Below are 22,932 nucleotides of genomic sequence, written 5' to 3' on the forward strand. Positions count from 1 at the left end.
AAAACCAAAACAATAGTTGGCAAATAAGTACTACATTATTATTTGCTATTATTATTTGAAAAAATTAATCTTTTACTCAAATTTATAAATCTTTATTGAGATCTTTGCTTCTTTTCACTATTTAATATATATGTATTTTTAATACATAGGAGCATTTTGTATATTTGCTCTTTCCTGATAAATTATTATTGTTGTTTCTTCTTAATAGTATAAAAATCAGTTTTCAATTTTTTTTGTTTGTTTTATAAAACAATATGGGGATTTTCTGCAATCTTATCGGCTTCACCATATGCAGTCATTCTTTCTTTCTATAAATGTTTACCAGTCAGGCATTAATTTCATTTCATAAAGCTTTAATTGATTTATATTAGCAATCCCCAGCTTTACTGAAACTTTGCATGTCCATATTTAACTTCAGTATATTCATTTAATAAATATTTAGAGCAAGAATTCTGTATAACAGGATACTGTTCTAGGATATGGAGCTGCAATTCTTAAAACAAAAATAATTTTAATAGCTTAAATGTGTATTGGGAACATATAAGTCTTATGTGAAAAACATAAGAAAAAATACTTTGCTTCTAAAAATCACTTATTTTTCTAATTTCCTTCTTAGAGTATCAAACACAAAAAGAGAACTGAAGGGCATATTTTAGAAACTGCCAGTAATTTAACATATTTTAAGTTTCCTTTCTTTGTATTATACTTTCATATAAACAATTTATGTAGAAAACTCTAATAGGACTTTGTCTAGAAATTAATTTTCTCAGCCCCACAGAAAATGAATGTATAGAAAGCTGAACAGACACTAGGGAATGAGGATAATTATAGGTCAAACTGAAAACTGAGTGCCTCCACTGATATCTAAAAAAAATGTTCAAGGCTGAGAGAAATATTATTAATAAGTCCATCTCAAATAATTCTCATACATATATAATTAGGAAAAATATGTATATATGTTAGATAAACTCGTAAGTGAAAAACAGCATATAAATTCCAAAATAAGGAGTTTTGACTATGATTGATCTAAGGATCCTTGATTTTTGAAATTCTTAGACAGGTTGATTTCTAAAACATCCCTAGAATTAATGGTTGCTTTGTTGATTATAAATTTTTCATGTTTATAATTATTTCAAGGTAAATCATTCCCTTTATCACTTTTATCATTTCCTGTTCAATTGTTTTGGAAGTTTGAGATCCATCCTTGTTTTGTTGTGTCTCTAGTCAATGTTCTATGCTTTATGAGTCATTCTTGATAATGCTTCATGATTTACACAGATTAAAGAAATCAGTGCTTTCTCTCTTCCTGAATCGTCTTCACTGGATGTTCCCTTTTCCTCAAATACACTCAGTGTTTTACCATTAGGTTTTAAATTGTGCCCAAAGCAAAATGAATGCTTATTTACCCAACTTGAAAATAAACTTTCCAGCAAAACATTATTCCTAGATATTTCCTAATTATCTAATGCCTCGACATTAGAGAAATATACCCTTTTTGCTTCTATTTCAAAATATTGAGCTACTGCATTAAGATAACCCACAAGTAAGTTATCATTTGACATTGACAAAGCAAAGGTCAAACCAAAGCCTTGAAAGCCCTTGGGCCACCTTCTCAGCTCACATCCATGTCCCCCATGAAGCGCCAACAAAGCCCCTTCCTTTTCGAGTCCTCCAGATTTTTCCTTTCTCCACTCTTTACCAAACTCATCCTTCAGGCCTGAGCATAAACACAAACCTTCCTTTTCAATACTTTTTTAAAATTTTTTCTAGTTTTATTGGGATATAATTGACATACAGCACTATATAAGATTAGGGAGTACATCGTAAAGATTTGACTAACGTATACTGTGAAACGATTATGACAGTAAGATTAGTGAGTACCCCTTGTCTTATATAGATATGAATTCTAACAAAGGAAAAAAAAATCTCCTTGTGATGAGAACTCTTACAGTCTACTCTCTTCACAATGTGAGTGCCCACCAGTGCTAACTACAGTCATCACGTTTTACGTTACATTCCTAGAGCCTCTTGATGAAAGTGAAAGAGGAGAGTGAGAAAGTTGGCTTAAAACCCAACATTCAGAAAACTAAGATCATGGCATCTGGTCCCATCACTTCATGTAAAATAGACAGGGAAACAGTGGAAACAGTGACAGACTTATTTTGGGGGGCTCTAAAATCACTGCAGATGGTGGTAAGTTTGCAGCCATGAAATTAAAAGACGCCTGCTCTTTGGAAGGAAAGTTATGACCAACCTAGATAGCATATTAAAAGGCAGTGACATTACCTTGCCAACAAAGGTCGGTCTAGTCAAGGCTATGGTTTTTCCAGTGGTCATGAATGGATGTGAGAGTCGGACTGTGAAGAAATCTGAGTGCTGAAGAATTGATGCTTTTGAACTGAGGTGCTGGAGAAGACTCTTGAGAGTCCCTTCGACTGCAAGGAGATCCAACCAGTCCATTCTAAAGGAGATGAGCCCTGGGTGTTCACTGGAGGGACTGATGCTGAAGCTGAAACTGCAATATTTGGCCACCTGATGCGAAGAGCTGACTCATTGGAAAAAAACCCTGATGCTGGGAAAGATTGAGGGCAGGAGGAGAAGGGGACGACAGAGGCTAAAATGGCTGGCTGGCATCACTGACTCGATGGATGTGAGTTTGGGTGGACTCCGGGAGCTGGTGCTGGACAGGGAGCCTGGTGTGCTGCAGTCCACGGGCTCACAGAGAGTGGGCACGGCTGAGCGCCTGAGCTGACTGATGACTGGAAGTTTGTGCCTTTTGACCACCTTCACCCACTTTGCCCCTGCTGCCACACCACCACTGATGACTGGTGACCACAAAGCTGGTCTCTTCTACAATTGTTTTATTTTACATAAGAGTGAGATCATACAGCATTTGTCTTTCTCCGACTTAGCAAAATGCCTTAAAAGTCCATCCAGGTTGTAACAAGTGGCAGGATTTCCACCTTCTTTAATAACTGAGTAATACTGCACTGTGTATATGCATACCACACTTTCTTGATCTGTCTGTTCATCAGTGGAGACTTCGGCTGCTCCCCAGCCTCGGCTGTGGCGACTGCTGCTGCAGGGAACCTCAGGGTACAGACGCTTCTTTAACACGGTGCTTTCATTTCCTTTGGGTATATTCATTCCCGGGGGTGAAACTGCTGACTCATAGGAAAACCGTACTTTTATTTTTCTGAGGAACTTCCATACTGTTTTCTACAGTGACTGTATCAATTTAGATTTTGCACCAATAATGTACAAGGATGCTCTTTTTCTCCACACCCTTGCCAGCATTTGTTATCTCTAGTCTTTGTCGATGGCCATTCTACAGGTGAGGTGGTTTCAGTTTGCATTTTCCTAATGAACTGTGGTGTTGGAGAAGACTCTTGAGAGTCCCTTGGACTGCAAGGAGATCCAACCAGTCCATTCTAAAGGAGATCAGCCCTGGGATTTCTTTGGAAGGAATGATGCTAAAGCTGAAACTCCAGTACTTTGGCCACCTCATGCAAAGAGTTGACTCATTGGAAAAGACTCTGATGCTGGGAGGGATTGGGGGCAGGAGGAGATGGGGACGACAGAGGATGAGATGGCTGGATGGCATCACTGACTCGATGGACATGAGTTTGGGTGAACTCTGGGAGTTGGTGATGGACAGGGAGGCCTGGTGTGCTGTGATTCATGGGGTCACAAAGAGTCGGACACGACTGAGCGACTGAACTGAACTGAATGATTCTGGAGGGGCTTCCCTGGTAGCTCAGACGGTAAAGTGTCTGCCTCCAATGTGAGAGACCTGGGTTCGATCCCTGGGTCAGGAAGATCCCCTGGAAAAGGAAATGGCAATCCACTCCAGTATTCTTGCCTCGAAAATCCCATGGACTAAGGAGCCTGGTAGGCTACAGTCCATGGGGTCGCAAAGAGTCAGACAAGGCTGAGCGACTTCACTTTCACTTTAGTGATTCTGGAGGTTGAACATCTTTTCATGTACCTGTTGGCTATTCCCATATCTCTTTTGGACAAATATCTATGCGGGTCCTTTCCCCATTTTTACACTGAAAGACTTGCTTTTGTCTTGCTGTTGTTGCTATTGAACTGCATGAGTTCCTTACATATTTTGATGAACCAATCCTTATCAGCTAGACTATTTGCAAATACTTTTTCCCGTTCTGTTCCATGTCTTTTCATTTTGTTCACTGTTTCTTTTTGCTGTGCAGAAGCTTTTAGCTTGATGTAGTCCACTCGTTTACTTTCGTTTTTGTTGCTTGTGCTTTAGCACATCTAAGCCAGCACTGACAATGCCAGTGCCAAGGAGCCATCTCTCCTTTGTTTTCTCCTACGAGTCTTATGGTCTCAGGTCTTACATTCATGTCTTTAATCCATTCAAGTTAATCCTTGTGGAAACGGATCTAAGTTCTGTTCTTTCGCATGTAAAGTGCAGTCTTGCCAGCACCACTTGGTGAAGACTGTCTCTTGTCTTTTTAGTATTCTTGACTCCACTGTCAAATATTAGTTGACCTATGTTTGGGCTTATTTCTGAGTTCTCGATTCTGTTCCATTCGTCTATTTGTCTTTTTTCATGCCAGTACCATACTGTTTTAAGTACTGTAGCTTGAAATCAGAAAGTGTGACACTTCACCCTTTCTTCTTTCTCAAGATTGCTTTGCATTTTCAGGTCTCTTGGTTTCATATAAGTTATAATACTTTTTTCTACTTCTATTCGGAGAAGGCAATGGCACCCCACTCCAGTACTCTTGCCTGGAGAATCCCAGGGACGGGGGAGCCTGGTGGGCTGCCGTCTATGGGGTCACACAGAGTCAGACACGACTGAAGTGATTTAGCAGCAGCAGCAGCAGCAGCTACTTCTATTAAAAAAAACTGCCGCTGGAAGCTTAATAGGGACTGTGTTAAATCTATAGATAGTTTGGGGTAGTATGGAAATTACAACAACATTAATTCTTCCAGTACATGAACACAGCACACCTTTCAATTTATTTGTGTCTTCTTCAGTTTCTTTCATCAGTGTCTTGTAGTTTTCAGAGCAGAGGTATTTCACCTCCTGGGTTAAATTTATTCCTAAAAATTCAATTGCTTTTGATGCTATTGTAAATGGAATTGTTTTATTTCTTTTTCAAATAGTACATTGTTAGTATACAGAAATACTACTGATTTTTCAGCAATACTTTATCATATTCTTCAATTTTCCTCAATTAACTGATTAGATCTAACAATTTTCTGGTGATGTCTTTAGTACTTTTCTCTATATAAAATCATGTCATCTGGAGAAACAATTTTACATCTTCCTTTTCAATTCTGATGCTTTTTGTTGCTTGTTTTGTCTAGGACTTCCCAGTGCCATGTTGAACAGAAGTGGTGAGAGTTGGCAAGCTTGTGTTGTTCCTGACCTTAGAGAAAAAGTTTTCAACCTTAACACTTTGTAAACTGATTTGGGATGAGGAGATTGAGTGATAGTGGTCAAAAGGTACAAATGTCAAGTTATAAGATAAGTAAATACTGAGGACTCAATGTACAGCACAATGCTCAGAGGGCCCCTTGAGACCTGACTCACCTGCCCGTCAGGTCTCTCTGCGTGACCTTGTCATGGGTGGGATCTCCCGTGCTGGCTCCCGGCATCCACCACTGCTGCATGGTATTTTGAAAGTTGCTAAGAGAGTAAATCCTACAAGTTCTCATCACAAGAAAAAAATTTATACAATTGATTTAAATAATTATGGCCAAGCTACTATTTTTTGCCCCCTTTAGACAGCAAATTCCATTACAAGTGAATTCATATTCCATGCTTATTATAGCAAATGCTAAGCTTATAAAAGATAATTTATAAGTTTGAGTAGAATAATTGGTAAACTTAAAATGATGACTCTATGAAAAAACAGAGCTGAGTGCTTTGCTAGACCCCATTTCAGCTACCCGCTTCTTATGTGATAATCTACGTGACCAAAGATAATATGTTGGGGGAGGGGGAGGGAAAGCCAATAATAAAGGGGATTAGCAAAAACAGAATAAATGTCTATTACTCCCTGCAACAGAAAAGCAGCCAAACAAGCAGAGGATAATCGGCTTAAACTGGACTAGAATCAAAGAAAGTTGCGGCAAAACCTCCCATACAAGAAAACTAAAAACTTCCTGTTAATATCTCTTTCATCTATTTCTTATTTTAAAAGCAACTCATATAAGAAGACTATAAACACATCTATAAATCCTCAAAATCCAAAAACCACCACAATGATGTACACTTGACTAGCTTTGCCTGTGTGGGTTTTTTTTGTTTCAGTCTGTGCATTTTTACGTGGTCACTGTCTTGCAAACAGTGATGATATGCATGGTTCTATAACTCACCAAACTCTAGCAAGCACAATGGAGTATTACTCAGCCATTAAAAAGAATACATTTGAATCAGTTCTAATGAGGTGGATGAAACTGGAGCCTATTATACAGAGTGAAGTAAGCCAGAAAGGAAAACACCAGTACAATATACTAACGCATATATATGGAATTTAGAAAGATGGTAATGATAACCCTGTATGTGAGACAGCAAAAGAGACACAGATGTTTAGAACAGTCGTTTGGACTCTGTGGGAGAGGGAGAGGGTGGGATGATTTGGGAGAATGGCATTGAAACATGTATAATATCATATATGAAACGAATCGCCAGTCCAGGTTCAATGCAGGATACTGTATGCTTGGGGCTGGTGCACTGGGATGACCCAGAGGGATGGTATGGGGAGGGAAGAGGGAGGGGGGTTCAGGATGGGGAACACATGTACACCCGTGGCGGAGTCATGTTGATATATGGCAAAACCAATACAGTATTGTAAAGTAATTAACCTCCAATTAAAACAAATAAATTTATATATAAAAAAAGCAATGCTATCAGTTAGACATCTATTTTGGATTTTTACACTGTTTCCACGTTTCCTATTACAACCAATGAAGAACACGAAAAAATAGCTAAAATAAAATTAGAGTAGAAAGACCAAAATTTAAACAGCATCTTCTCTTGTTCTTAAAATAAGAAAAAATATTTATGATGCACAATCTTTAGCAAAATGACTTCACACATATGAAAACTTCCAGCACTACAAAAGCAAACAAAATAAATTAAAACCTTTTAAAAATGAAAAGAACAGTGACTGAACTTGTTCATTTTTAAACTTCTACCTGAACTGTTGTGTTAGCCAACCTGCCTTTAAGCACCCTCCTGCTTCCTATCAAATTGCTTCTACCCAGAATTTCCTGTGCCGAGCCCTGCTCTCCAGGGTCTTCCAGAAGTAAAGCACAGTAAGTCCTGAAGCCCTACCTCTGTCCCCTAGCTCCCGCAGACAACAGTGGAACCACACTTCCTCATCTGTGGGCTCCTCGATGGCCAAGACTGGGGTTCTCAGATGTTAGATGTTCTCAGATGTTAGCTTGCATTAGAATTATGGGGGAGTGGGGTCTTGTCACAACGCAGACTGCTGGTCCAACCACAGACGTTTCTGACTCAGGAGGTCTAGGGTGAGTTGCAACCTGCGCTATTTCTAACTAGTTCCCAGGGGATACTGATGCTGCTCTGAGGAACCAATAGCCAACCCAGCACCGACTCTTGCAAGAAGTCTTCTCAGTTTTCATGCCTCTCAATGACCTCAGCTGTCACAAGTGTCGTCTTGATAAACTATACCACACGACTTAACACGCTTATACTATACACCCGCATGGCTGTACTCTCCTGGTTTCACATCTTCTTTTCACACCACAAGACCATGAGTCCCTCAAGGGCAGTAAACCCAAGATACAGCACTCTTGTGACTTAAAATCATCCCAGGATGGGCACTCAGATACGTAGACGTGTTTTCACTATACGGGCTCTGAGTTCACAAGCAAACAATGTGAATTTTAAATCTCAAGCAAATTTAACTGTACTAAAATGCCCTATTTGTTAGACATTAGCTACGGTGGGCTTCCCTCGGGGCTCAGTTGGTAAAGGATCTGCCTGGAATGCAAGACACCACTTGTACTGCAGGAAGACCCGGCTTCCACCCCTGGGTCGGGAAGACCCCCTGGAGGAGGGCATGGCAACCCACTCCAGTATTCTTGCCTGGGAAATCGCATGGACAGAGGAGCCTGGCGGGCTCCAGTCCATGGGGTCGCAAGGGTCAGACATGACTGAGCGGCCGAAGCAGCAGCAGACATTACGTTAGATGTTTTCAAATACACAATGTCAACAAATACTAAAATAAGTTTAATCCTTAGATTACATGTTTATCATCTGTCTTCCTCTATCAGAAAGTGACCATGAGGGAATCAAGCTTATAGTCCTTGTTCTCCAAAACTACACTTCCGTAACATGTACGCAAGCTGAATAAACAGCTAGAGAAACGAGTAGTACCTGGCCACATTCCAGCTACAACTCACCACTGAAATCAACGTTTCTAGAAAAGATTATTCAACCTTTGGTCAAATCATCCAGATCAATGTTACATCTTCAGGATGTTTTAAGGAGTAGATTAAAACACACACACACACACACACACACACACAGAAGCAGTTAGATTGCTTATCTTTCACAGGTTTTTTATTTTTAAAAATCTGTTATATGAAATAAAATTTTAAATGCTGAAAAAAGTCTATTAAATAAATAGATGCAATGATTTCTATTACACATTTTTTCTATATGTACAGTTAACAAACAAAATTTTTATAAAGAGAAGCGCTGACCAAAACAAGGTCTTTTCAACACTCTGTCAGCTCATAACATTTTCACTAGTTAGAATCCCTTGCGAACAAAAGTTTTACTTAGGAAATGTAGTAACAGTGTTGAATGCACAGACATTAGCTGCCACCAATAGGAATTTTACAGATAATATATAAAAACTGCTTCAATCTAGGTCTGTAACAAAGCTACTAAATTTATATGAATTAATTTCATAATCACTAACAAATTTGTGATGATCTAATTTAATCTTTGAAATTATCAAATCCCCCATCAACTTGATTGGATTGCTGAGGAGCTCACTCTCTAAAAAGAATATATGAAAGATACATTTTTAACAGCAATATCTAATATTAACAGAATTAATGAAATATATCAAATAACCCTTTACAAATGAATTAACATCAACTTTATCCCCCTTCTACTTACCAGATGGTGAACTCATGTTTATTTATAATTCAGATCAAGGCATGTAACATTCAACACATTTTCTGTTTTCCATTATGAAAAAAATATGCAAGCTCTACGTGAAAATGTAACTTCAATTTTTGAGACAGCAAGTTCAAGGAAAAGAGATAAAGTGCCCAAAGTGAAGTTCCCAGTAAACCATTTCAATTATGTTTATTCTTACTCATGGTATGTATTAATGGGTCCACCCTTGTGGCTCAGATGGTAAAGAATCTGCCTGCAATGCAGGAGACCCAAGTGTGATCCTTGGGTCAGGAAAATCCTCTGGAGAAGGGAATGGCAACCACTCCAGTATTCTTGCCTGGGAAGCCCATAGGGTCACAAAGCGTCAGACACAACTGAGCAACTAACACACACACACCTCTCAGTGGCTAACACATCACTGATCAGTGTCTTATTTTCTGAAATCTTTTAACACTATAATTCATGCTTTGTTAACTTAATATCCTGCTACGTTACATATACTAGCATAGAAACTCGGAGAAGACCATGGTACCCCACTCCAGGACTCTTGCCTGGAAAATCCCATGGACGGTGGGCCGCAGTCCATGGGGTCACTAAGAGTCGGACACGACTGAGCAACTTCACTTTCACTTTTCACTTTCATGCACTGGAGAAGGAAATGGCAACCCACTCCAGTGTTCTTGCCTGGAGAATCCCAGGGACGGGGGAGCCTGGTGGGCTGCCGTCTATGGGGTTGCACAGAGTCAGACATGACTGAAGTGACTTAGCAGCAGCAGCAGCTACTTCTATTTAAAAAAACCTGCCACTGGAAGTTTAATAGGGACTGTGTTAAATCTATAGATAGCTTGGGGTGGTATGGAAATTACAGCAGCAGCATAGAAACTGTATGTCATATAACAAGCAGGGCTGATGCTATCCAATCCACATTTTAGGGTGCATATAGTAGGTTTAGGGGACATAATATAAATCTCATTAGTTCTAAGTATGAAATATCTAACAGTTTTATTTGAATGAAAATTAAATTCCATCTCAAGAATCATGGAGAGGGGAAAAATATATAGTAACTACATTCTTTGAGAAAAAAAAAAAGAAACCATTCATGTAAACATTGAAGGCAGCTAACAGCACTAATGTTTTCATTCTTAATTACCTGACATTTATAGATACATATGATAGTGAGATGGTCTGCGACTATATTTTAGACATAGAAATATAATAATAATAATAAATGTTAGCCAGAAAAGATGGCACTGCTACTTATCATTCTTAAATAATTTGGGTTCAGTCAATCACTCTCTTGAATACACAGTTTCCCTTTACAAAACGAATTATCACAGTCACATCTGGGGGGGTTTAAACAAAATCCACATATTTTAAGTTTTATTCTACTACCAGAAGATTCCAAATAGAGCCATGCTGACATCTTCACGTACCCCTTCTAATACCACCAATACTATCAACCAATAATTGTGACCCTTCTAATACCACCAATACTATCAACTAATAATTGTGACCCTTCTAATACCACTAATACTATCAACTGATAGTTGTGAGTAAAGCAGCACAGTGGAGGTGTCAGCTCTTCCCTCGCCTGCCAAGATCCTCGAACAGCACTTAGGGTGTGAGCTGTGCTCCATCTCAGACTGCTCTTTCAAAACACACAACTAGCTGGATCTGCATCATATCCTAATGTTTGTTTATTAATTTTATATTTGTACTTTGAGATTTGTGTAGATGCTGAATAGTTCATCAGGCTGAGTCTTGAAGAGTACCAGCTGGACCCGTCAAATTTACTGTGCATAAAATTCAGCATAAAATATAACAGTTAGTGAAACAATTCACAACCTGGATAATTTTCTTTCTTCCCTGAGTTTTTCCCAAATGGAAGTAGAGCTGTGAGAATGTACAGGCCTCAGTGCTTTCTGAGGAAATGTTTATATAGTCTCTAAAAGAGTACAAGAGCTTATAAGAGAAATAAACGCTATCTCCAATTTCCAAACATTACTGAAAATCAACTGTTTAGGATTTAGGATCAGAGGTCAACCTTCAAAAGACAATTGGCCTCAAAAGTACAGATAGAACTTGATGCATTTAAAACAAAAACAGTAAGAGTGAAGACTTCTGAAATTTAAATCCCTGTGGCCATGCAGTGGTTCACCTTCCCCAAACCCTCTTCTCTTCCACTCAGCGCAGTGACCGCCGTCTACTTCACAAGACCAGTTGTCCCAGTCCCCTCACAAGACCACTCTGGCTCACTATCAGACTAACTAGGATAAAGCAGAAACTTCTCTGTCTTCTTCTATTTGATGGACTGTGAATTCCTTAGAAACTTGATAATTCCAGGACCTAAGAGGTGCTTCACACATAGTTTGCTGAGTAAATAGAAAGCCAAGGTCTCTCAAGGGATTTTAAAACATATATTAAACAACTCCTTCCTTCAAGAAGCTTTTAAATAACTAAGGGGGAGATAAGAAGAACATAAAAGTAGTTCTGGTGTCAGTATAACCTGATCACCAAGTGTAGTGAAAGGGTCAGAGTGGGTCACTTGGAGGAAGAGAATGTAACCTTCCCTGATGTAATCACTTATTAAATAAAAACCACCCACAGTGGTGTTTACAGAATCACCTAGTATGCACCAAGTGTGCCGTTAGGTGAGAAAAACCAAAATAACCACAACACACTTAGTCTACGCCCCCAACCTGCTCGTGGAGTTACCGCCCAGTAATTCTATCAAGAACTAGACACTGAACCTCCAGGGATCCCTACGCTTCTCCTGGCACAGTTTCAACACCTACCAAGTGAACCCAGGTTTAATCCCCATTCATGTAACCAGATGTAAAGGGTGAATGTATGTGAAGCGCCTTGAAAACTACAGCTGCACTGTGGTCATGATATTAATCCACTCTAAATCTATTATCATAGTTTAAACAAAATGTGCCATTCATTCTCTGTTTTTTAAGCACTTTGCCTTCTAAGCACCAAGCAAACAGTAGATACTGAGTAAAATACTAAATGAGAGAGAAACTAGCTTTTTTAATAGCACAGAGTCATCATTAAAACAGTAAACACATTCAAGCAGTATAAAAGCTGGCCATTTAAAAGGCAAATATGATTTTGTAATTTAAATAACCCTTTATTTATTTGTTTAAAAATTTGCATTTTCATATATCTTTCTCTAGGCAGAATATGCCTTTACACAATTTTCTGCCCCATAATGTAGATCATTTCCATGCGAGGCTGGTTTCTCAGTGTTTAAAAAAATAAATATTTATTGAGTACTTACAATGCACAAGGTATTGTGCAAATTATTTATTACAGCACAGCTTTCGTTACTTCATTTTCTTTTACCAAACTGACACACAAAGTGAAATAATTTGGGCAGGCTCGTCTCATTTTCAACAAACTGTCCTCCAAGATCTTTCTAGCTATCACACTTCTTCTTTCTGGATTTACACATGGAAATGCAAACACTCCCTAAAAAATCCTCCCCACAAAAATTGTCTTCCTCAAGACATTTTCAATGAGAGGGGTTGGGAGCAGAATAAAGTTTACTTGAGAAAAAACAGAATTTTTTTAAAAAGTATAAGAAGACAGTGAGGGAAAAGACACAGGATGTTTCAGAGAACCATCACTACTTCAATCTGTAACCACACAGATGAAATCAAGACATTTAACTGGCTTTCTACATCTCAAAGAAGATTGGGCAGTGCTTTCTCATGCCACTCACTCAAGCTCATCGCTACATTTTGCCTTTAAACAGCCTGCAGGGGCCAGGCTATAGAATCTCACTGAATTTGAAGGGGGTGCAGATACATTCTTGCGATGAACTCTCTGGAAAAGGAGGCAGAAAGGGTCTTAGCAGACCCCAGCCCTGGCGGCAGAATTAAAGGTTCTTTTCACGCCCTTCCACTGCCAACCGCCTCACCTGGTTCCTACTGATGCATCCTGTGATGTGGTCACTTCTTGGCCTGCTCTCACCACTGGACAGTGAGCCCCAAGGGGCCGCTTCACTCACATTCTCAGTTGTAGCAGCAGTCTAGCCCTGCACAGGGTCACTTTCAAAATCATCTTCCTATAAGAACAAGGTTTTCTTCCAGCATAACTGAGTACTGTTTCAATCACACATTGCTATTCTTAATAATCATTTAACTCCTGAGTATATGTATCAAGTACTTTAAAAGATTATTTGGTTAACTAGTATAGAGAACAGATTCAGGAGATATGGAGCGATGCATTCAAATATTTATAAACTTTAAAAGAAAACTATCCCTGTCATGCTAAAGTGAAAGGGAAAAGTCACTCAGTTGTGTCTGAGTCTCTGCGACCCCATGGACGGTATCCATGGAATTCTCCAGGCCAGAATACTGGAGTGGGTAGCTACTCCCTTTTCCAGGGGATCTTCCCAACCCAGGGATCGGACCCAGGTCTTCCGCATTGCAGGTGGATTCTTTACCAGCTGAGCCACAAGGGAAGCCCAAGAATACTGAAGTGGGTAGCCTATCCCTTCTCCAGAGGATCTTCCCAACCCAGGAATCAAACCCGGGTTTCCCACATTGCAGGTGGATTCTTTACCAGCTGAGCCACCACTAGAACAGTCTGCAATTCCTTTCATTTTCTAAGTATGCTCAATTTTGTATTTAACAGACATCACATATATTTTTTAACTTTGTATTTTATATTGGAGTGTAACTGATTAACAATGTTGACATCATGTAATTTGGGATCATGTTATTACCCATCATTATATAGCAAGTTGAAATTTGCATCTTGCCTTAAGCACAACTCAGTCACACTTAAAAGTTTCAAACATCTCAAATTATTTTCAAATGTGTAAGGTTTGTAACAAATGAAATATGCCATGCCAAGCTTTATTCTTACTATTAGCGCTATGAACCTTTTGAAAAAAACACGCCTGTCTCTGATGTATGTATGTTTCTCTCTCTTTCTCCTTTTTCCCCTCCCTTTCAAGCCACACATACAGGCACACACATTCATACACACCCGTGGACATGTACTTTAAAGACCATGCTGTGCTTCAATATCCAAAGCTCTCTTTTTAAAAAATTAACCTCTTTCTTCTTGTAAAAATTATGTTAGAAAGTTACAGAAGCTTTCCTCTGTAGAGTAAGGAAAGTTGGCCTCAAGCACAACACTCAGTAGCATAGTTCTAACAGCGTGATATTTTAATGATGATCACTTCTGAACTTTAAGTGTAGCATTTTTGTCACACTAAAACACTTCCAGAAAAGCAGTATACACGTTTGCTTATGTAAAAGTTCTCCATAAATTAAAATTATATACAAACTTTAATTTCTACTATAAAAACAGCCATCACAGAAATGAGAAGTCATAATCAGCCAAATACAAATTCATCTAAATCCAAAATTAAAATACTATCATATCCAAAGTCAATATATTAATATAGATTCAACTTGGGGGAAATTCATTTGATTTCACATGTTTTTTTTTTGAGTCCACCTCCCATTTTTCATTAATATAACCATATCCTACGTTTATGAGTATAAATAAAACATCCAATGCAACTCAGTTTTCCCACTGTGCACATATAAAACGTTTCAATATTACATTTTTCAAAATGTAATAATGTAATATAAATATGTTTTTGAAATATATATGGAATATTTTTATAATCAATAATAATAATTGCATAAAATCAAGTCTAATAATACTAGCTTCCAGATTTTTCAATGTGGTCATATCTAAATAAATTTTCAATTTTTTGACTAAAGATTTTTTTTTTAAAGATCATTCTTTTGTATTTATTTCCTCTCATTCTAACTTATTTTATCTTTTTAAGCAGAATAAAATTCTTACAGAATTAATGTACTAATATTTGTCTATATTTTACTTTTAGCATTTTTTGTTAAGTTATAAACACCTTTTTCGTCACTATGAAATAGAGAAAAATCCAGCACTCAATCTGAATGAGGTCTTACCTTCTGATTTCTTGTTTTTCCGCTTCAGCCATTTTTCTACAGTCTCTGCACTAACGCTTTCAGACACAAATTCATCTAATACCTGAGGGTGGAGAGAAAGATAGGCCTTCACTTTTTCATCTGTCAAATCTGTAAAAGAATTGAACAGAATAAAATTAACCAATGTGACATCTTCGTTTACATCAAAGATATGGAAAAATGACACATTATGCAAAAAGATTTAGCACATAAATATTTTTAACGATATACATAAGTACAATGGACTATGATTCAACCATAAGCAGGAATGGAGCTCAGTTACGACATGGAGAAACCTTAAGAACAGCATGGTAAACAAAATCAGCTAGACACAAAGGGTGAATATTATGTGATTCCGCCTATGGGAAACCTCTGGACCGGGTAAACTCACAGAGACAAAGCAGGTTAGTGGCTTCCAGGAGCTGAGGAAAGGAGAATGAGGAATTCTTTGCTTTGTGGGTACAGAGTTTCTGGTTTGAGAAGTAGACAGACAGGGGTGATGGTGGCCCACATTGTGAGTATCATTAATGGCACTGGATTATATACTTGATATGCTTAAAATGGCAAATTCTGTGTTATTTACGTTTTACCACTTTGAAAAAGTAGAAAAAAAAGTAAAGTTAGAACTTCAGAAATTTTAAACATGGATATTTCATCACGTTACACAGCTGTTTTCCAACAAGAAATGTCAGTGTTGTCTTTGAATCAGTCCTGTATTCTAGCGCTGTGCAGTTAAGCCTGACAAAGCGCTTCTACTTCACTAAGTAATTATCATACATTTAACAGGTGTCAAAAGTGAAACTCTCGTAAGAGTATCAAACAGGAGAGTAAAGTACTAATAGACTTCGGAGGCTAAAAATATGGTTAACGAATAAGTTCCTGTCTTTTGCTGTTTACAGCACAAATTCTCCTTTTTCTCAGGGCCACTAAATCCAATGACACAACTGACTTCAGTCCAAAATAATCTCAACATTTTTTCATTGATATTCAATATATATGGTCCATTTCACAAAAGTAATCTTCAAAGTCTAACAATAACTGTTGAATAGACACAGAATTTTCAAAGAACTTTTGCAGATCTTCACTTAAAAAATATAAAATCATACACTGTCAAACTGTTGCTTCAGGTTGGTATGCCATTTCACTAAAGCACTCAAAATCACAGGCTATCAGTAGTCATTACTCAGTGATTTTAATTATTTAAAATAATTATTCAGAGCACTACTGAATACTCTGTGAATTATTCAATAAATTACCATCCTTAGGGACGGTTAGGTGGAAACGGCAATGGAAATTCATACTTTTAGATGCAGAAAAAACTAAACCAAGCATATCGTTATGACTTCAGAGAACAGGCTGCATGCCTGCAGCACCAGGCAAGGCACAGAACTTATACGTATTAATTAATTCTGCTGGGGACTAAAGTCACAACTGCATGATTCCACAACAGAATGGTATTACTGAGAAAGCAAATGATTTATTTCAATGAATTCAACGATTAGTTAAGCACTTGATTTAAATGATATAGATCTCTTATACATAATTATGTAGTTGAATTAGATTAATAAAGAAACAAGACCCAGTCCATGTTCACCCTGCAAAGAGCCTCAGGGATGTAAAATCCAGTTTGAGAAATTCTATAAGGTACTGAAAGATATGAGACTCATTAAAGTAAGAGAGAGCTCTCTCGACAAAGCAAGTTAGAGTCTCCAGATACAAAAGGCACAGAATAGAAGTAAGCTGAGAACTGATCTGACCTCAAGAAAACAAAGTAATGTTCCCACTCTGATTATGCCTATAAAAGTGGAACTAATTCAACATTTGATTCCTTCTTAAAGCTTCCTTGTATCACTTTTGTGACATAATATGGTTCCTATCCTAACTTTCTATTTGCTCTTCACCTCCGCTTTCTCTACAATAATCTACAATGATGAAAGCAAAATCTGAATCAAGAATTTTAGTATATTTTTGATCTCTAGTTTGGAAATTCTTCCATCACCTCAAGCTCCATCTTGACTCAAAACCATGTGAGTCATCTCCTTCCCACTTATTCCCAAAGTGATTTTAACTCTTTTTTCCTGTTACTACTATTCTCCATTCTTCCAGAAACTCAGGCTGAAAATGTAAAGTCATAATTGACTCACTGTCACCTCATTTCATCTTGGTGCATATTATATGTACAAGTCCTATTTGCCAAATTACATATCCGATAAAGGAACTCTATCTGAGATATACAAAGAATGCTTAAAACTTAACAAGAAAAAAAAAACACAATTATAAATGAGTCCAAGAGCTGACACTCTGTCAAAGGAAGATACAGATATGGCAAATAAGAATATGAAAAGAAGATCATTTGTCACTAGTGAGTTAAACAAAAATGAGATTCCACTATCTATTAGAGTAGTTACAATCCAAAAACCTGACGAATACAAATAATACAGAGAGAAACTTCACCTCATCGACTATTTGGTTAGTTCATTGCCATAAGACAGGATACATGCTTAATTTGTTCCCCTTTATTGACCAGTTTTTACAATGAGTTGGTTCAGTAGCATTCTCCTGTAGGTGAAGAACTAAACATTTTACTACTAGGAGCCCATGCATGCATGCTAAATCGCTCAGTCATGTCTGACTCTTTGTGACCCCATGGACTGTAGCCCACTAGGCTCCTCTGTCCATGGGATCTCCAGGCAAGAATACTTGAGTGGGTTGCCATGCCCTCCTCCAGGGGATCTTTTCAACTCAGGGATCAAACCTGTGTCTCCTGTATCTCCTGCACTGCAGGTGGACGCTTTGCCACTGAGCCACCAGGGAAGCCCAGATATCTCACAAGGAATGTACAAGCTACTGCACTTTAAAGTCTCTTGGAATGTTCTTCTCTGATTATGTCACTGACTCAATACACATTTAGGTTTACCTCTGATGGTATCTGTAAATGTGTCTTTATGACAAACTGTTATTCTAAAAATGGGTATCTACATGCTGAAGAATTTTTTTTTAATTCTGGAATCTTGCCACTTTAAGATTCATTAAAATTAGAAAATCCCCTTCAAATCAGAGGCTGAAGGACTATTGTTCTTCTCAGAGGGATACTTTTAAAATAATTACAAGTACTGAAGGATCTATTGCTAGAAATAGGAAAAAAAAAAAAACCTCAATTTTTCAAGTATTAATTCTGCTATCTTAATTTGCAGATAAAACCTATATTATTTGTCTGTACTCTTTTCGCAAAAGCAGTGGAAACTGCATGGCAGGAGCCCAGCACCCTCCCCTGCCCACCCCTGCTCCTGAGCCCCTATTTCACAGCGCCCTTCTGCTGCTGCTGCTGCTGCTGCTAAGCGCCTCAGTCGTGTCCGACTCCGTGCGACCCCACGGATGGCAGCCCACCAGGCTCCCCAGTCCCTGGGATTCTCCAGGCAAGAACACCGGAGTCGGTTGCCATTTCTTTCTCCCCATGGCGCCCTTAATGCTACCCTAACTCAGCTCTGCTCTGTCTTAAAAGAACTCTTTTCTCTGAGGCAGGGTGTCTTACCTTCAAGTCTTCTCCTGCCCCATTATCCAACTCAATAGAGTTAGCTGAGTAGCTAACCTCAACTGGATTAGAAGAAACTATACATTTCAAAATTTTAAGGTATACATGACTAATAATCTTTCCTCTGATTTGTCACAATAACTGTCTCAACTTCATATTGTCCCATATACTTACTCCAGGGGTAAAGAATAAGTAAATAATTCTAAGCTTCTTAAAGTCTTCATTCAACTGTTAGATAGCTTTGGATTAAAAATAAGCAACCAGAAAAAGAAAAGAAAAGAAAAAAAAAAAAAACTTCTCATGCTATTAAACATTGCACTGTAATCGTTCAATTGTCAAGAACAACCTGAGCTAAGAGGGGGCTGAAAAGCGTGTCACCATGAGGAGTCGCGAACGATGACAAATGATTAGCTGAGAGAACACACGATTCTTGGTGGACACTATTAACTCTTCAAAAGACAATGCGTGGGCTTTCCTGGTGGTCCGGTGGTTGAGAACCCAGCTTGCAGCGCACAGGACATGGGGTGGATCCCGGACCGAGAAGACACCATGCGCCGCAGAGCAACCGAGCCTGCAGGCCTCAACCACCCAGGTGCGCGCTGCAGGGCCCACACCACAACGAGAGAGTCTGTGCCGCTGCCAAGACTGAGCACAACCAAATCAATAAACACGTGTGTTTTTAAAAAGACCATTGAAAACATATGTTTTAAGAAGTAAACTTTCTAAATGTAGGGGAACAACATCTGTCAAGTTAAAAGAAAACAAGGTATCTCATGTCATGCTCAGCAGCAGTGGGTGGTCACACTGCTCAACGGCAAGGCTTTGCTAAAAGCTGTGTGTGCATGTGTGTATGCACAAGTTGCAGGTGATCATTCTCCTGGGTTGAATATACATGTTGAGGAGAGTGAAAAAGTTGGGTTAAAGCTCAACATTCAGAAAATGAAGATCATGGCATCTGGTCCCATCACTTCATGGGAAATAGACGGAGAAACAGTGGCAGACTTTATTTTTCTGGACTCCAAAATCACTGCAGATGGTAACTGCAGCCATGAAATTAAAAGACACTTACTCCTTGGAAGGAAAGTTATGATCAACCCAGATAGCATATTCAAAAGCAGAGACATTACTTGGCCAACAAAGGTCCGTTTAGTCAAGGCTATGGTTTTTCCACTAGTCATGTACGGATGTGAGAGTTGGACTGTGAAGAAGGCTGAGCGCCAAAGAATTGATGCTTTTGAACTGTGGTGTTGGAGAAGACTCTTGAGAGTCCCTTGGACTGCAAAGAGATCCAACCAGTCCATTCTAAAGGAGATCAGTCCTGGGTGTTCTTTGGAAGGAATGATGCTAAAGCTGAAGCTCCAGTACTTTGGCCACCTCATATGAAGAGTTGACTCATTAGAAAAGACTCTGATGCTGGGAGGGATTGGGGACAGGAGGAGAAGGGGACTACAGAGGAGGAGAAGGGGACTACAGAGGATGAGATGGCTGGATGGCATCACCGACTCGATGGACATGAGTTTGAGTGGACTCCGGGAGCTGGTGATGGACAGAGAGGCCTGACGTGCTGCAATTCATGGGGTTGCAAAGAGTCGGACACGACTGAGCCACTGAACTGAACTGAACTAATGCACCACCTTCTTTAGCCAAAATGAAGCGCAATTTAGCAGAGGAATGAGCTTAATGTCAGGCAAATGGGCATTCTGAATCCTGCACTCAGCTTTGTACACTTTCCCCCTCCTGAGTATCTCTCTCTCTCTCTCTCTCTCTCTCCCATCTCTACTCCAACCATGTGATCTCCTTGCTTAATAGAAAGATACAACAGCTAGAGCATCAGTTAGTCACTGTCTGCCCCTCCCCACAACACTTCTCAGTATGTAATTCCAGGGTATTATACAGGGTATTATAAAAGTTGGCTTAAAACTCAACATTCAGAAAACTAAGATCATGGCATCTGGTCCCATCACTTCATGGCAAATAGATGGGGAAACAACAGAAACAGTGGCAGATTTTACTTTTTTGGGCTCTAAAATCACTGCAGATGGTGACTGCAGCCATGAAATTAAAAGACGCTTGCTCCTTGGAAGAAAAATTATAACCTACCTAGACATCATATTAAAAAGCAAAGACATTACTTTGCAAACAAAGGTCCATCTAGTCAAAGCTATGGTTTTTCCAGTAGTCATGTATGGATATGCGTTGGACTACAAAGAAAGTTGAGCACCGAAGAATTGATGCTTTTGAACTGTGGTGTTGGAGAAGACTCTTGAGAGTCCCTTGGACTAAAAGGAGATCCAACCAGTCCATTCTGAAGGAAATCAACCCTGAATATTCACTGGAAGGACTGAGGCTTAAGTTGAATCTCCAATACTTTGGCCACCTGATTTGAAGAACTGACTCATTTGTAAAGACCCTGATGCTGGGAAAGATTGAAGGCAAGAGGAGAAGGAGACGACAGAGGATGAGATGGTTGGATGGCGTCACCAACTCAATGGACATGAGTCTGAGTAAGCTCTGGGAGTTGGTGATGGACGGGGAGGCCTGGCGTGCTGCTGTCCATGGGGTCGCAAAGAGTCGGACACGACTGAGCCACTGAACTGAACTGAACTGAGGACTAATAATCCAGGGCATCATGTGCCTGGCACAGAGTAAACGCTCAACAAAAATTGGTTGAATAATGCATCTTAGCACCGACACTATAATAAAGGAAAACAGACACAGAGCAGCTTGAAAGCCAACAGTGAGTGCCATGGAAGCAACCGTCCAGGCTGGACAAGACTACAAGCCCGGGAGCCCACCTAAAGCCCACTGCCTCCTGTTCTTGACACTTGCCCTGAGCTTATTATGCTTTAGTGGGATTGCTACTGACCACTGCTATCTCCCAAATCGGAACTACATGACACATTTCACTTCAGATTATAGACTGAGAACCCGGACGCTAAACCTTGGACTTTGACACGAAGGCAGGAAGAAATCTCTGGAGCAGGAACCACTTGGAACCACCGGTTAGACCTGAAAGTAAGTCTAATTTGAGACCCCATTTTTCCCCATGCTTCCTTCATTTCCTCAAACGTGCCCAGCCCTTCCCCATCTGCCATCTCCTCTGGAGCCCTTCCCCATCCGCCGTCTCCTCTGGAGTCCTTCCCCGTCCGCCGACTGCTCTGGAGTCTGCCCTTTTCACCACTTGTCTAAGTGAGACATTTAGCTGACGGGAAAGCAGTTTTCTCAGAGATAACTGCCCTGACCACACGCCCTACGTTCACTCCGCTGCTCTACGACTCTCTCTCACTCCACATCATCCATCCCAAGCTGAACTCTATTTCCTTACTGTTCTCTTATTGGACTCCAGCCTCTGCGGGTAGACGACGAGCTCCACGAGGGCAGTAGCTGGCCTGTGTCACTCTCCACTGTCCTCGGAGCGAGGTCCTGGCCACAAGCAGGACAGACGACACACCCGCCTGAGCCTGCTCTGGGGGTCTGCCTGCAGGCTTGGTCTTTGGCTGGCACTAGAGAACTTGGCTTAGAGCGTGTTGCCAGTGAGCTGCTGGGCCCAGAATGCTTGTGCAAACAGTGGGATTTATGCCAAACACCTGCTTTCATTCTGGGAGTCTGTATTCTGGACAGCTGCAGGCAGAGCGTGCCTATGTGAGGAGCCCGCAGCAAGAACACCGGTGCTGAGTCTCTAGTGAGTCTCCCTAGCCAGCAGTATTGCACACGCGCCATCACAGTCATTTCTGGGGGTGATCAGACGCGCCCTGTGTGCCTCTGGGGGAGGACTCCTGCCAGACCCCCTGGTCTTCACCCTGTACACCGCCCCCTCCGCTGGTTCGGCACTGCACCCTCTCCTGCCATAAGAAGTCTTGACCATAAGCATGACTACGCGTCCTGGAGCCCCAGCAAATCACTGAGCTTAGAAGCAGCCTTGGGAATCCCCAGCACAGGGACCATCAACAATAATAAATGAGTCCACAGACATCGCAGACGTGCAGCCATGCGGCTGGAAACTGTGCCCAGTCCTGCAAGATCACACAGGCACCCAGGTCGGAAAGCAAGTGTCCCAGCGAGGGGCCCCGCCTCTCAGTGGCCCGAGACCCCCACTCCTCCTCCCTGATGCCGGATGAGATTCGTTTCTTTCACACTACTGTCCTGTTTCTTTTCCCACTGAAACAGTTTAAATATACTGTTTTCTGAAAAACGAGAATTTTTTATTATTATTATCCAAACATGCTTTTCTAATTTAGACACCCTTCAATCCACCTCTAATGAAGCTCCAAGTCTGGAAATAGATC

The 22,932-nt window shown here is 39.9% G+C and overlaps 1 protein-coding gene across 1 annotated transcript in view; it reads right to left on the reverse strand.

The window, feature by feature from the left end:
* The window catches only part of PDE10A (phosphodiesterase 10A), a 265,628-nt gene that overhangs the window by 130,962 nt on the left and 111,734 nt on the right, over nt 1-22,932 (reverse strand). Inside the window, exon 2 of the mRNA XM_052645868.1 lies at nt 15,097-15,225. Coding sequence (XP_052501828.1) covers nt 15,097-15,225 — 129 coding nt within the window. The remainder of the gene's footprint in view (nt 1-15,096; nt 15,226-22,932) is intronic.

Source organism: Budorcas taxicolor, chromosome 9 (assembly GCF_023091745.1).
Source record: "Budorcas taxicolor isolate Tak-1 chromosome 9, Takin1.1, whole genome shotgun sequence".
Taxonomy (NCBI): Eukaryota; Metazoa; Chordata; class Mammalia; order Artiodactyla; family Bovidae; genus Budorcas; species Budorcas taxicolor.